The following is a 16,700-nucleotide window of genomic DNA, read 5'->3' on the forward strand; positions in this document are numbered from 1 at the left end:
CTCAGAAGTCCCCAAAGTCACAAGGGATTCAATCACTTCTAAGCCAAGACAATTCAACATACTTGGGGGAAAATTGGCCCATTACATTGCAGTTAGTTAAAAAAAATCAAAAAACTATTACTTATTGAGTTTCAAATAAAAGAGCCACAGTTAAAAAACAAACAAAAAAAACACACAAAACTCTTTGCAATAATCAGCTTAAATTATAGTCTTTAAATCTAAAAATATAACCAGTAAATCATCCTACCCTTCTCCACTTCTGCCCTTCCCAAAAGAGGGAAGTTTATCTTCGGGCCCATGAATACTTTTTAAAAAAACTATTAAGTCTTTCAATAGGAGAACTAATTAATCAGAGAAGAGGAGGAGCTGGGTTGGGAGGTATGAAGAATATAAAGTCCCCGAGGAAGGGTCGAAGTCTTGTAACAGTGCTGTGGTGAGGGGTCCTGGGAGGGGGGTGGTAGTAAAGCCTGGAAACCCCCTTAGGGTGTTTCAGTGGAGAGTAAACCTATGGGTTCTTAACACTCTAGAAGTAGATGGAGGTTGGCAAGTAGAGCCTCCAGATGAAGAGAGGCTGGTGATCTACGAACCAGAACTTACAATTTTAAATACATGCAAGGGCAAGGCAGGAAAAAGACAACATAAACCAGGCTGGGTACTAGTGACATGAGTTCAAAAAAATAGTTTGCTTTCCTCTTACCACTACTATAAGACAAACATTAGAGAAAACACTGCAGTAAGTGACAACTGGTACTTGGTAAAAAAGAAATCGTGGAGACTGATAAGAGTAGAAAGCCACAGGAGAAAACCACTACTCAGTGCCAGTCAGTGCTGCTATATTAAAATGTGAGCACTGAAACTAAAAAAATATACATTGCACAAATCAAACCAAGCATTTCTGTGGCCCATGTCCTGCCTAGGGCTATCGATACACAGCTTCTGGAATGATGAGGGGTAAGTTATACTTTAATTAGAGACTACAACTAGTGGAAGTGTATCATCTGGAGTCTAGACTGACACTTAATAATATATAATTAATCCATTTATCATTTGGTACCTAACCAAGTAAGTCATTTAACTAACTTTCTAATGATGACCAATAACTAACCACCCACTGGTTTCCCATCCACTTCCTTACCCTCATTGGATGGATATCGGCATATGGGGGCTTCCCTTCAGCCATTTCTATGGCAGTTATTCCCAATGACCAGATGTCTGCCACACAGTTGTACCCAATTTCCTGAATCACTTCTGGAGCCATCCAAAATGGTGTTCCTATTACTGTATTTCGCTTGGCCATGGTATCCTAAAATAGAAGGGAGAGAATACTAAGCATTAAAACTATTATGACAAAGACTATACTCAAGGCATGACCAAGCAAGTCACACAAAAAAATTCAAACGACCTAGAGACAAAAGATTCTCAGTCAGTTACTAAAACACAAAAAAATAACAATCAATTAATAAACCACTAAAATAAGATTGACAAAAATTAAAAAGATTACTAATAACTAGTGTTGACAAGAGCTTAAAAATTATGCACCAAAATACACTGGTACAGCATTCAGTAAGCAATTTGGCATTATTTATTAAACTTAAATGCCTATATCCTTTGATTCAAATCTATTTCTGGAGATGTATCTTATGTGTAGGTACCCCACAATATACAGGGGGGAGGTAGGTTTACTGTTGTGAGTACATGAAAGACAGAGTTTACTCTTGTGTTATTTATTATTGTATAATTTTCCAAATGAACAACTATAAAAGCCTACTTTTGTCCCACTCTGTGTGCACAAGTATTGTAGGAATATTTGTAATATGGGAAGAAAAAGGAAATAACCCAAATGACCATCTAAAAGAGGGAAGTTAAAAACAATAAATATCCATACAATGAAATACCACATTAAAAAAAAGAGAGATCTTGGCTGGCATGGCTCAGTGGTTGAGCATCGACCTATGATCCAGGAGATCGCGGTTCGATTCCTGGTCAGGGCACATGCCCGGGTTGCGGGCTCGATCCCCAGCAGGGGGTGTGCAGGAGGCAGCCGATCAACAACTTTCATCACTGATGTTTCTCGCTCTCTCTCCCTCTCCCTTCCTTGCTCTGAAGTCAATAAAAATACATTTTTTTTAAAAAGAGAGAGATAAATACATTTTTCTGGCATGTAAAAAATGTACAAGGTATATTGTGAAGCAAAAAAAACAGGTTACAAAATTAGATATAATATAGCCTGTTTTTGTAAAAGAAAAATAATGAAACAACTAGTAATAATAAATACTGTTGTTATATGGATAGCAAAAAAAAAAAAAAAGAAAAATCTCAAGTAACATGCACCCAATTATTAACATCAATTATATCTAGAAGTTAGAATTACTAAGGACTGCTTTCCACCCCATATACTTCTGTAACACACTATGGTTTACATGAGCATGTATTACATGTGCAATCAGAAAATTAAAAAAAGAAAATTATATATGCATATATGCATGTATATATATAATTTTAAATAATACACATTTTACATAATGTATACATACAGTGGTACCTCGGTTTTCGAATGTCTCCATTGACGAACATTTCGGGTTACGAGCATCGTAAACCCGGCAGTAAATGCTTCAGTTTTCAACGCTTCTCAGAAGTCGAACATGCCACATGGCTTCCACTAAGGGCAAGATCCTGAGGCCCAGCTGTCGGCTGCTGAGCCCTCGGTTTTCGAACATTTCAGAACTCGAATGGGCTTCCGGAACGGATTACATTCGGAAACCGAGGTACCACTGTATATTTTTACATAATATATACATATATGTAAAGTCTCAGTTTGGGGATTAAAGCAGTATATATAAATATAGTACACATGGGCAAATAACTACTTACATACTTCCCCAGAGTGGCATGGACCTAATGAAAGAGAATCTTTCTAGAATTCTTATATTTTAGAAAGAGAAGGATTTTAAACAACTAAGTATGTAACAGGACTTTCCAAAATCATCATCCACGTTCCTTCTGAAATGCTTGTAGCTTAAGTTAGGTTATGCCAGTCAGGAGCAAATGATAGGTAATATTTTTATATCGATCTCACTTTTTCAGTCCTACATAAAAAATTAACACAGGAACTATCTTACTGCTTAGTCATTTCCTTTGCTCTGAAACTTGAAATCTGCAGGGGTATTTTCAAACGGTGGTAGTCAAAATTGTTTTCAAGGATTACAACTAGAAATGAATATTTGGATAACCATAAATCTTTTGAAAACTAAGAGTAACAAGAGGATACTAAACCAACTAGGTCAGTGGAAAATATTAAGTCCAGAAACAGATTAACATGTTCCAGGTAGATTTAAAATAAAAAATAAATTAAAACATAATATCAGCTCTAAAAAGCAAACAAACAAAATATATCTATATAGTCTACCATTCAAGAAAACTGTTTGATATATAACTTTGTTGCAAATTTTAGTATACACCTGTCCAGAACTGTTCTTATTTTTCTACATATATTTCACATATACTTATATATTTTACAAAAGCGGACAACTCTAGACTTCCTGTTTTGAAAACACGGGTTTCTGCGTTGCCAGGCACTGGTGAGGCAGAAGGAGAACCAAGAGACTGTGCCCTGGAACTGAATGGGGACAGTGTTTTCAGTAACTGCCAACTGCTACCTAGATGTCTTGCTCAAGTAAAGCAGTTTGCATTTAATTTTTCTTCCTTTTATAAATATAAGGATGCAGCCCAATAGAATTTAAACTTCTACTCTGTCATTTCTTGTTTTATATTTTATTTTTATCAAAGTTAACTAAAGTTAGACTATGGGACCTGAACTCCAGGAAAGGATCTAAAATAATCTACTAGCTCTTTGATAACCTATTGGTACATTCTATGATTTTTTTTTACTAATGCAATTAAATCAAGTATTATATTTTAAAAATAAATAAGGATTTCCTTCTCAGGACAGCTGAAAGTTACCAGTACAAGTAACATTTTTTTGTTGTTGTTGTTAATCCTCACCCAAGGATACTTTTTCCACTGATTTTTAAAGAGAGTAGAAGGGAGGGAGGGAGGGGGAGGGGAAAAGAGAGAGAGAGAGAAACATCAATGTGAGAGAGACACATGGATTGGTTGCCTCCCACACGTGCCCAACCAGGGCAGAGGAACAAACCTGCAACCCAGGTACGTACCCTTGACCAGGAATCGAACCCTTAACCCTTCAGTGCGCAAGCTGACGCTCTAACCACTGAGCAACACTGGCCAGGGCAACAAGTAACATTTTTACTTACTGTAAGCTGACCTGCTACCCCAAAATCTGCAAGTTTTGCATGTCCTTCGGTGTTTAACAAAATATTTCCTGCCTTGATATCTCGGTGTATTTTTCTCATAAAATGAAGGTATTCCAGGCCCTTAAGCGTTGATTGTAATATTGTAGCTATTTCATCTTCTGTTAACTAAAAAAGAATGAGAAGTCAAAATTCCATCAGTTTATATCAGCACATTCGAAAAAGGGAGGAAAAAAGATTCAAACTCCTTTCCTACAATATAAATATAAGATCTAACTCAACATGTAAACAGCATTTGATAGCTTATACTACCATTGCTACACTCCCAAAGTTATATTTCCAGCCCAGATCACTTCCCAAACATGAGATTCATACATCTGCCTACACAACATCTCTAATGAATACCTAACAAGTATTATAAACATGTCAAACTCAGATTCTTTATTTCTGCCACCAGCCTACTCCTCTCCTTACCACCCATCCAACCTATTCTAGTCTTCCCAGTCTCTTCTCTCAGTAAAAGGCAATTTCATTCTTCCAGTTGTTTTGGCCAAAAACCTTGATGTCATCCTTGGCTTTCCTGTCTTCAAAATGTATTCAAACATATTCTTTGTAATCATCCTGGTCCAAGCTACCACCATGTCCTGCCTGAACTATTCTAATAATTTCCTAACAGGTCTCATTGTTTCTGCCCTTGACCCTCTACAATGTATTTTCCACACAGAAGCCATAAAGAACCTTTTAAAATGTAAGCCAGATCCACTCAAAATCCCAATGGCTTCCTAAGTCACTACAAATTAAAGCCAGTCCTCATCAAGGTCTTACATGACCTGGTTCCCAGCTACCTTCAGCTTCTACCACTTTCTACCTCGCCATCTAGGCTTCCTTGATGTTCCTCGAACACTCTCAGCACACTCCCACTTCTGGGCCTTTTCACCAGCTGTTCTCTCTGCCTACAATGCTCTTCATCCAGATTTCTGTATGACTTGCCCCCTCACTTCACTGTGTCTGTCTCTCACGTTACCTCATCAGAAAACCAGAGAGGCCTTCCCTTGCTCCCTCCATTCCTAGGCCATTCATTCTCTATTCCTTTATCCTACCTTATTGGTCAGTGCAGCATTATTACCATCTAACATATTATACATTATTTGTGCACCTATTTATGTAATGCCTTCCCTATTGGAAACATACACTGCATTTAAAAATGTCTTCGATCTGTCTACTACTGTATCCCTAGCACCAAGAAAGCCACCTGACACACAGTAGGGTCCTGAAAAAAACATAAAATGCTGGAGACTGACATATCTGATCAGTCCTGGTCCTAAACAAAATCAAGCCACAAGTTCTCACTCAGTTCCCCTTATGACAAATAACTCACAATCAGAAGGGAGCACATTGTGGTGCAAAAAAATACAGGAATAGAAAGGCCTTTTACTCTTGTCTCTATTTTTCAGCTGTGATTTAACCTAGTTATCAAACTTCTCTTAGTCTTCTTTTATTTCTCAGTTTCTCAGTCTATGAAATAAAAATATCACTTTTCTTCAAGAGTGTCATAAAAATGAAATAAGGCATGTCAGGACCCAGTAACTACTACACTATCAACCCATCAACAAATATTTAAGAAGCATCTATTATGAGCCAGGCACTATGCTAATAACATTAAAAATCACTAACAATTACAAAGCATTTCATCTATACTAGCCAACAATTTTGTAATATCATTTAATCCTTATAATAATCAAATGAGGTATGTACTATTATTATCATCACCATTTTCTAGATGAAGCTGAAGCACAAATTAAGTAATTTGTGCCAAAAGTCACAGAGCTAATAAATGATACAGCTTGCACTGAAGTCCAAGCAAGCACTATTGCAGGGTAGCAAGCTAAAATTTGTGGTACCTTCTGTGGCCAAAGGGAACAAAGCTCATCACTTGCTTCCTGGCTCCTTATTCTAAACAGCTGAGCCAATCACTATAGTATTGCTGCCCAAAGAAATATTTGTGAGCCACAAGTACAACTTTTAATTTTCTAGTAGCCAAATTTAAAAACCAAAAAAATAGCAAGCAAAATTAATTCTGATAATATATTTTACTTAACCATATGTATCTAAACTATTATCATTCCAACATGAGTTTAATATAAAAATTTAAAAATTTTCTACATTCCTTTTCTGTAATAATTCTTCCAAATCTGGTGTATATTTTATACTTACAACATATCTCAATTCAGACAAGCCATATTTCAAGTCCTCAATAACCATATGTGGCTAGTGATTATCATGCAATCATAGTAACAGCAAATCATCTTTCACAGAAAGTATTCTCTGATTAATAGGATATAGAGGAAGTTAATCTGTGAACATTGTGGGAAGGAGAAGAAAACTAAACCCAAATTGAAACATTTAAAATTTATTGCTTAAGGACTGGATAGTCATTTTTTTCCTAATACGAAATAAGCAAAGTATATAAGTATCATTAGATTGAATTGTTGTCAAAACTGTCGCATTTAAGAGACATCAAAGAGCAAGGAGGGGAAAGGAACCACCATGGAAAGGGGAAAATCTGACAGTCACCTCTGCCAGAGTGCACATAATAAGAGGCAGAAAAAAGAAGATGGTTCTAGAGACTAGCTCAGTGGCAATATTCTAGAAAGTATACTTACTGTTTTATTTCGTAATCGAATGATATCAGATACGGAACCAGCCCCACAGTACTCCATAACGATCCACAAGTCTGTGTTCTTAAAATAACTGCCGTAATATTTGACTACATGAGGACTAGAGAGAGAGAGACAATACAAATTAGTGGGAAAGTCTACAAACATCTCATGCTGTTATACACCTGAAAAATTTCTCTGCTCAAAAGAACAAGTATTCATATTTATGGTTAAAATGGACACCTTCCTGATAAGAATGTAAACTAGTATAACTTTTCTGGAGGGCAGTAAATAACAAAAGTGGAAAAAATGTATGGGTCCTTTAACCCAGCATTTCTAAGTCTACAATTCATTCTAAAAAAATAAGTTAGATATTCAAAAAGAAATGATTACCATTATAGTACCGTTTATAAAACTGAAAATGTAGATACCATCTAAATGTCAAACATTAGAGTTTAGTTAAAAAATGATGATATATACATATAATGAAATAACCACGAATCCATGGAAAATGTTACAGAATACTTGATAAAGCATGAGATTTCCTGTTCTCTCTCTCTCTCACACACACACAGATGGGAGATTATATAATAGTAAGCATAGTGAAGCTCCAAAAAGAGAGATGGAAGGATACGTATACCAAGTAGTTAACAATAATTATTTCTCCAAAGGGAAAAGTGACTTTATTTCCTTCTTTTTATTTGAATTTTTCCAAGAAGTCACAAAAAACCCACTATAGTCTATTAAAAAGGGAAAATTTGGGGTTTCAAGCCCAATGAAGGGAGATACCAAACAAGGAATTTCAGAGTAAAGTCAAACATCCCATTAAAATTAAATAATTTGCCATCTGAGAGCTACGAGCTTTAACTGGCTAGATTATTATCAGGGCTAAATAATGTTGCATAATAACTGAAGATGCTAAAACCAACTGGGATTAACTCTCACACTTTCAAGTCCCTTCATCCTTGGGAAACATGCCAATGACAAGGACAGCAGGAAAAACTCCCTCATCAGTGAATATTAATGAAGAAATGGATGAGTAAGTCTCTTAAAGTACGTATCACCACACTTGCTCGCCCCTTCCCTAAATTCCTGGGGTATTTACAGCTGCTACGAGGCACTTACTGCCAGGTACTTCCTGCCGGAACACACTCTATGCATCTTGTATTTTCAGCTAGATTTCCCTGTACATTTATATGACTGGCCTGTCCGATCAGCCTACTCCCACAGGGTGAGAACTCGGCCGTGTATTTCTTTGTATTCCTTACAGTACTTAGCACAGAGTAGGCTCTTCGAAATATCTCTTCTCTAATTACAGACATTTGTATACCGTTTGAAACACAGCTCTTGCATAGTTGCTCAAAAGTGCCAAAGTCCCAATATGTCAACTGGAAAGAGCTCCCATAATGTATCTTATGGGGGAGGAAAATCAACCCTGCTACCTTATTCTGGTCAAGCCAATTGAGAAATAAGAGGTTTTTATCTCATGTTGAGTAACCTGCAACGTATAGCGCATAAAAGAAAGGGAGGGAAGGAGAAGAGATACGACTGCATTTATGAGTCTGTGAGACTTAAGGGCTCCTGGGCAAATTTCCTAGCAGGCAGCTCCCCCTGCCCTAATGCTGAAGCTTCACAAAAGAAACAGGAGGTACCAAGTTGATCTGCTGATCAAAAGAGCTTCGGAAGAACGAATGCGGCCTCAAGTGCAAACTTTCTTGCTCTCCTTTCAACTCCCTAGGGCTGGCATTGCCCCTAAGTCTGTGTTTCTCCCATATCTAAACGGTGCCGGGGAAGCCTGGTCCATCACTGTGACCACCCATGCTGTCACGGAACTTCAGGGCAAACCACGTGCTTTTCTGCGGTTGCATGTTGCCTGACTTCCTGCTACAGCATTTGACAAACTTAGTTCCTCAAAAATAAAATACTTAAGTACTCTTAGCTTGAAAAATTTCTTAAAAATATAAAGAAAGGAAGAGCAAGACAAAAATAAGTACTCTCTTTTAACAGATCTGTATATTCTAAGGGTTCTAAAGCCAAAAGCATTTGAATTCTCTCTTCTTAACTGTCTCTGTAGAAATGTTTTCTCAATAGGAAGTAAGATATCATTAAAAAAAAAAAAGCCCACACCACCTTCTCCCTCTCTGTCTCTTCTTCCTAGTTTTGAAAAGGGCTTACTGAAAAAACAAAACAAAAAACTACGCAGAAATAGAAACTATAAAAGTTTGGCTACTAAAACACAAACTTTTTCATCATGTTTTTTCCCTGGGGAAAAAAAACATTCATTGTGATTCCATGAAGCTCTCTCGTCTGCAAAACATCTAAGTAAATACAACTCTAGGCATCAAACTATTTAAATAATCACGGCAAATTCAAAACCATGTTCTCGCCAAAGTAATACCACATGCCTTTACCTGTCACATTGCTGCATTATAGAGATTTCTTTGATTATCTCCTGCAGGTCTGATTCCACAGGAACTTGCTTAATAGCCACAACCTGACCGGTCTCTTTATGAATAGCTTTGTATACGCTGCCATAGGACCTATAGTTGGAGGAAGGAAAACATTTATAAAGTCAAAGCAAGCCAAGACATAAAAGTGGTAAAACACAAGCAACTTACAACTCTAATTTATATGTCTAAGTGCCTAATACATATATACTTAGCTATATTTGCAAAATTGAGATAGCTAAGGTACTTGGCGGGGGGGCGGGGGGGGAATTGCCATTAAGAGAACTACCACAAAATTGCCTCTTAAAAACTTGACACTTAAATTTTACTAAATGTGTTAGCATGAAGTAATTATTATAGTAGCTCCACTGAATGCCTGATGTCTGCCAGAAGCTGTGCATCATCTCAGTTCATCCTTACAAACAACAATGAAGGGGTCATCATCTCTTTCACAGGTAAATGTAAAAAAGCTTAGAGGGAATACATGACTTGGCCAAGGTTACGTAAGTGATAAGTAAGTGTCCAGAATTTGAATCCAGTTGTGACTGAATGCAAAGCCTATGCTCACTCCACATCTATACTGGGTCACAGAAGTGGAAGTCTTTGTTTCCTTGTGTTCACTCTAGTACCAAGAACTCTTTCATTCCTTGCTCCTCTTACTTGCAATAAAGCTTAAAGCACTACAGAAATGAATTAAAGATCTAAGTCTCTTTAAAGCCAGTATCAGGTGAACAGAGCACATATTCTTTTTGCCTTTTACTCCGTCTTCTAAGGGATTATTACCAAAATAAAGAAAAAGCATATGTATTCATTATATTTGGAGGCTACAAGAGTATTAGATTTAGAATCTAAAGACCTAGGATTTAAGTCCTACCACCAAATTTACAGATAGTTTTAACCCTGTTGTACCTCAATTTTCTCATCTGTAAAATGAAAACACAAACTATTTTACAAGACAGTTGTGATGGTCAAATGACATGCCATCATCATTTTAAATAGACTGTATCTTCACTGCAATTCTGATGGTTGTCAGTGAAATAATGAGAAAACTGTCTTTCATGTTTCCCAAATACACCTGCTTCTTCATATTCTCTTGATAAGAAAAGATCAAAATAACAGTGTGACCTATATCAAAGTAGCTAAGTGCTCTAAGCTGCCAAAACTGTACTCAAGAATCATTTCAACGTCTTTTTAAAAATCTATGCAAAACACATAAAAAATTTCCACTCCATCAGAATCCCTCATGTCGACAAAACTAGTATTGTGACTCTTAAATGTTACAGAAACTTTTTTTTATAAGAGTAAAGCAACCATTGACCACATGGAGAAGACCCTTCTTCCTTGCTAAGGTAATCCTCTGATTTGTTGGGGTGGGGAACACCTTGTTCCAGGGGATAAAGCTCAGTGGTCCGAGCCAGCCACAACAATCTTATTTCCTTCAGTCAATGATCTAGTTCTGGACAATGAAATTTGAGGGGAATTCTGCTGAAGGGTTTCTGATAAGACTTTCTTCCCAGGTAAGAGAGAAGCACACAAGGCCCATTTTTACTTGCTACTTCCTTTCCTGCTTTGGTTACTGTCATATGAGGCATGATGCTTGAAACTAATGTGGTCATCTTGAAACTATGAGAATTACACAAATGCCAAATCATTATTCAAGTCAATTAACCATTCTGGAATCTTTCACCTCCAGATTTATTAGTTATTAAATGCCCTTATTGATTCACCACTGTTAGTTGGGTATTCTGTCACTTTTATCCAAAGTTATTCTTGATACGCTAATTCCTATATGTGTGAAAATGCCTTTATTTCACCTTCATTTTGGAATGAGTTTTGCTGGACACAGAATTCTTCTTTGACAATAGCTTTCCCTCAGCATTTTTACTGCAATTTTCCAGGTTCTATTGCTGTTCAGAAGTCAGCTATCATCAGATTATCATTTTTCACAGGTAATCTCTCTCTACATAGCTTTTAAGATTTCCTCTTCATCCTTAATATTCTACCATTTTACTATAATTTAACTAGCAGTCAATTTATTTGGCATTTCATAAACTTCTTCAATCTGAAGGCATATGTCTTTCTTCAAGTCTGGAGAAGTCTCAACATTATCTCTTTATTTCCTCTTTATCTCTTCTAATATGTCGTTCTAAAATTCCTCTTGGACCTGTATTGGACCTCCTGAATCCATGCTGTCTTCCTGTTTTCTAACACTGTATTTCTGTCCTGCATTTTGTGATTGGTTTCACTTCTCTCTTCCAATTCACAAATTCTCTTTTCAGCTTCTCTAGTTTACTGTTTATCCAATTTATTAGGCCTTTAGAACTACAATAGTTGTTGTTTTCTTATAGATTCCCAATTTTTTGTTATTCATGGAGCTGACTAATCGTGTAAATAATCTGGTATTCTTTTAAGGATGTTATTCCCTTCTTTTATCTTTTTGAAAATCATAAACAAATATGTTAAATCTCTTTCCAGACTGCTCCATTATTTCTACTTCCTCAGGTGTGAATTCTCCCATTTGTTAGGTCTGGTGATTCTCTCATGGCTGTGGATTTGCTTGTATGAGTTTCCTTTTATCTTGAATTATTTTCTTCTATATAATGCTCACTGTCATGAGCACTCCATGACATCATGATGGTTTCATAGTTCCCTCAGCCCGGTCATCCAGATTTTGTATTAGAAGTTTGGGGGCTTTGCCCCTCGAGAGACCACACCTGAATGCACTCCAGGCCCATTTCCTACCATCAGACCAGCATCTCCCCTTTCTCACCAGACCATAGGCAAATGATACTTTTTAGTGGTGATCAGACAACTTTATTTCAGCTTTAGTTGACAGACGCAGAGCCTCATCCCTGCCCACAACTTCATATAGGAAGCCCACCTGCAATCTCCTGACAAGGACAGGCATGCTTTACTCCTCTTACTATTATAAATATCTTTCCTATCATTGGTCCACAACTGGCTATGTATCCTAATATTTAAAAAATTAATTTTCACTCATTATTCTTATATATTTACAATGGAAAGGAGAGGTCTCTCCATACACTCAACTCAGCAATGTTCATCAGAACACGCTCCGTGCTTCCCTATGCTATCTTAATAGCAAAGAAAACTCTGATGGCTCAATGAACTTTAACTGGCAAAGATGTGGGGAAGTAGGTGTTTCCCATAAGCCATACAAGGCAAGGGTCAATGTAGAAAAACAGAAATATCTAAGGGCAAATTAACTAGGTACAAATCTTAACATTACCACTCACTAGCTCTGAAACCATGGGCAAGATGTTTTTATCATTCTATGATAAAAACCTAAATGAGTCAATGTGTAAACCGTTAAATAAAATAGGGAAAAGGCACTAGGCTCTAATTCAAAACACTTTCTAAGTGTTGTCCAGTCATCCTCGTTTGGAGCTTTGGCTTTACTGTCCACAGATCCACACAATTTCCTTAAAATGCAGACTGACTGCAGCCTCTAGAATCCAATAATGTCCTTAGCCAGAGCTCATTTTACAAGGCACAAGTCAGTAAGAGTTCGCAATCCATTCATTTTCCAGAACAGTTTAAGGATGGCATTGCAGTTTGTGCTGAGAAAGTAAGTGCAATTAAGATATTCTTTCAGGATTTTGCTACTTGGATAAGGCTTGATCAGGCCATGATGACAGGAATCCAAGCATTTGTGGAAGAATAACATGGGAAGAAAGACTTGAAGCATTATTTGTTTTCTCCCTGGTAATATTTTTATAGGGAAGTTTCCATAGATAAGGATATTCATAGATCTAAAACACAATTTAAAATAATCATAATTAGCTTAGTTCTTCCTTACATTATATTGTCTATAGCTTTCTTTTGACATTCCCCAAACCCAATCAACCCAGAGCTCCCTTCAAGAACACCTAAATATACGTGAAGACTTAACATTTAACTGATTTGACATGAGAAGGTCTGAAAAAATGCTTCAGTTAATACAGTTAAAAATAAAATAATAGTTGCCACTTACTGAGCACTCACTATGTGACAAGCACTATATTAAGTACTTTATCCCCATTATCTCATGTAATATACTCTACATAACCCTAGGAGGGAGATACTAATATTCCCTTTTTATAGCTGAGGCTTGTGAAGTTTCAAAATGTTAAGCAATTTGCCGAAGCTCACTCGTTTATTATGACTAATACACAATAGAGCAGATGTTTTAACACAGGTCTGTCTGACTTCAGAGTCTATACCCTTACTACTGTAACATACTTCTATGAAAAAATGAAAGAAACAAATCAGTTACATAGTCAGGTATGCCTAGCACTCTTTATCTTATTCAAATCATAACCTGTGATCGTTGCTAGATTAAGGACCTTAGATTCATTTCCTTGAGGAAAACAGCAAGGATGCCAAGCTAAAGCTGAAAGAGGCAGGCAGGAGATGCAGGCGACTGTTGTTTTCCCACATCTTCAATGCTGCCAAGTCAACTTGCAGTCTTCAGATTCATCTTGCACTTGTCTTTAAGCAGCACAGATGGTGTCATCTTTTACTTCCCTTCTCTGCTGGATTTCATGCTTGATTCCAAAAACTATTTTTTCCAACATACAAAAAAAGGATGACTGATGCTTTTACAAGGAGGTAATCAAAGAAAAAACCTATTCCATGTAATCCAGGATGGGGTTTAACATGATTATTGAACTATAAAGGCATAAATGACACTAAACCCCAAAATAATCTAATGACATATAAGACTTGATTTTAAAGAGCAAACGGTAATTAGACAACAGACATTTAAAGTCAGAACATACAGTAAACAGACAACAGACATTTTTTATAGTTAATACTTCTGGTCTTGTCTTGAACCAGTACTCCCAAGAGAATTAAAAAAAAACCACACTCACATACACTTATTTGCTTATATACACAGACTATTTCTGAAGGATACATAAAAAACTGTTACACTGGTTGCTTCTTAGATGCTGAGAGATAGAGGTAGGGGGCAGATTTTTTCACTGTATACACTTTTATGCTTTTTGAATTTTAAATATTCAAAAATTAACAACAATAAAAACTTAAGAAAGGGTATCCCTGATATTTTAGTGTCCCAGTAATTACAGGAGAATAAATAAACACACACAAGAATTAAAAGGATATGTAAAAATATAAAAAATTATGTTGTAACCTTTGTGCATCATGAAAGTTAATAATAGCCACTGGCTATTGTTAAATATCGTGTCACCAGTACATTACAAATTCACTCACAAAGCTGTGTTTAAGGAAATCCACTGGTTCCCAACCTGGGATTTTGGATCTCTTAGGAAGCTATAAAACTAGCAATCGTCCTTGATTTATTTACTATATTTCACAATGTTGGGCTAACTAAAATGCTGAATTCCATTTTTTAATGAAACAACTTATTAAATATCAATCAGAAGCTATAATAAAAATAACTACAAATAAAAATGTCTAATAAAAAAATGTTAAATGAAGTATAAACTAATTAGTGCTGTCAAATAGATAAAATCATGCAAACCATGGTTTCTACAAGAGTAAAAAACAAAACAAAAAACAAATAGATGTCCGTGGTGTTAAAAAGACCAGGAGTCACTTAATCTGTCTATAATAGTGACTGGGGGGAAGAGGGAAAGGGCATTTCAAGTTGTAAATTTACCTCCAACCCCACCCAGAGCAGTGCCAATATGCATCATTCCTTTTTCTTCTCTTTAGGTTTGCAAAATATTGCCATAAGAAAGGTTAATATTCTTCTGGTGTTGGGGCAAGAAAATGATTGAGACCTACTGGCCTACCTATATTTTCTGTACACTCACCCTTCTCCAAGTTTCTCTAAGACATCAAACACTTCTTCTGGTTGTTTAGTTAAACTATCTTCATCCAACTTTTTCAGCTGCCTGTGAATGAAGAAATATAAACACAAAATACATTTTACTTGCTAGCAACTAGAACACGAAATACATTATTTTAAAATTAGCATCTTAGGAACTTCTCTACAAACTCTTCACTAGTAAACAACAACAAAGGTAAACTAAGAGACTTTGAAGGAATCTGAAGGGCTGTCCTATGGAGGATGTGTCCTGGGTCACCCCAATGAGCAAAATCAGGACCAGATGATGGAGAGCTACCAAGAGACTAACTTCAGTCCAACAGGTGTAAGAATTTTCTTTTTTTCCCTTCCTTCCTTCCTTCCTTTTTTAAATATCTTTATTGATTTCAGAGAGAGGGAGAGAGAGAGATATAGAAACATCAATGATGAGAGAGTCCTTGATCGGCTGCCTCCTGCACACCCCCAACTGGGGCTCGAGCCCACAACCTGGGCATGTACCCTGACTGGGAATCAAACCAGGATCTCCTGGGTCCTAGGTTGACGCTCAACCACTGAGCCACATCCAGCCAGGCATGTAAGAATTTTCTAACAATAAAAGTAGTTCTAGCCCTGGCCAGCATATCTCAGTGGTTAGAGCACTGGCCTGTGCACCGAAGGGTCTGGGGTTCAACTCCTGGTTAAGGGCATGTACCTGGGCTACAGGTTCCATCCCCACCCCCAGTTCCCGCACATGTGGGAGGCAACCAATTGATGTGTGTCTCTCATATCGATGTTTCTCTCTTTCTCTCTCTCCCCCACCCCCTCCCTTCCACTCTCTCTGAAAACCAATGGAAAAAATATCTGTGGGTGATGATAAAAAAATTCATTCATTTATTCATTTAAATTTTAAGAGCCCATGAATTAAAATGGTATAACTATCTCTTCAGAAAAAAGGTTTAGCCTGGCTGGTGTGGCTTAATGGTTGAGCGTTGACCCATGAACCAAGAGGTCACTGGCTAGATTCCCGGCCAGAGCACATGCCCAAGTTGCAGGCTTGATCCACAGTAAGGGGCATGCAGGAGGCAGCAGATCGATGATTCTATCCCTCTATCCCTCTCTCTTCCTCTCTCTCTAAAATCAATAAAAACACATTTTTAAAATAAGAAAGAAAAGAGGTTAATGTAAGGTTAACTATGAAATGAAATGTGGTCTTAGATTGGAGGCCAAGGAAGACATACAAGGCTCTTGCTCACCATTAGCAAGTTGCTGATAATGTTGACAATTTTGTGGAAACACAGATTCTACAGGTATCACAGGAACAGGAAGTGGAAAGTATATGCTTAGACATGATCAAAAGTGAAAAATAACTAGGCAGCTGAGAGTTTCAAAAGGTATCACAAAGGCTTTCCCACAAGTAGCCATGTACCTCTGACTAGTTCCCAAAATCAAAGATATATGGTTACTTATAACCTCCAGATAATTCAGATTTTTCTGTCTATGCTAGACAACCATAGCATACATGGGAGGTTATAAA

General features: G+C 36.9%; 1 protein-coding gene across 1 annotated transcript in view; it reads right to left on the reverse strand.

The window, feature by feature from the left end:
* Positions 1-16,700, reverse strand: part of STK4 (serine/threonine kinase 4) — an 86,163-nt gene that overhangs the window by 64,770 nt on the left and 4,693 nt on the right. The window contains exons 2-6 of the mRNA XM_016204857.2: positions 15,174-15,254; positions 9,337-9,465; positions 6,932-7,046; positions 4,272-4,436; positions 1,136-1,303 (exon numbers count right to left, since the gene is read on the reverse strand). Coding sequence (XP_016060343.1) covers positions 1,136-1,303; positions 4,272-4,436; positions 6,932-7,046; positions 9,337-9,465; positions 15,174-15,254 — 658 coding nt within the window. The remainder of the gene's footprint in view (positions 1-1,135; positions 1,304-4,271; positions 4,437-6,931; positions 7,047-9,336; positions 9,466-15,173; positions 15,255-16,700) is intronic.

Source organism: Miniopterus natalensis, chromosome 7 (assembly GCF_054644295.1).
Source record: "Miniopterus natalensis isolate mMinNat1 chromosome 7, mMinNat1.hap1, whole genome shotgun sequence".
Taxonomy (NCBI): domain Eukaryota; kingdom Metazoa; phylum Chordata; class Mammalia; order Chiroptera; family Miniopteridae; genus Miniopterus; species Miniopterus natalensis.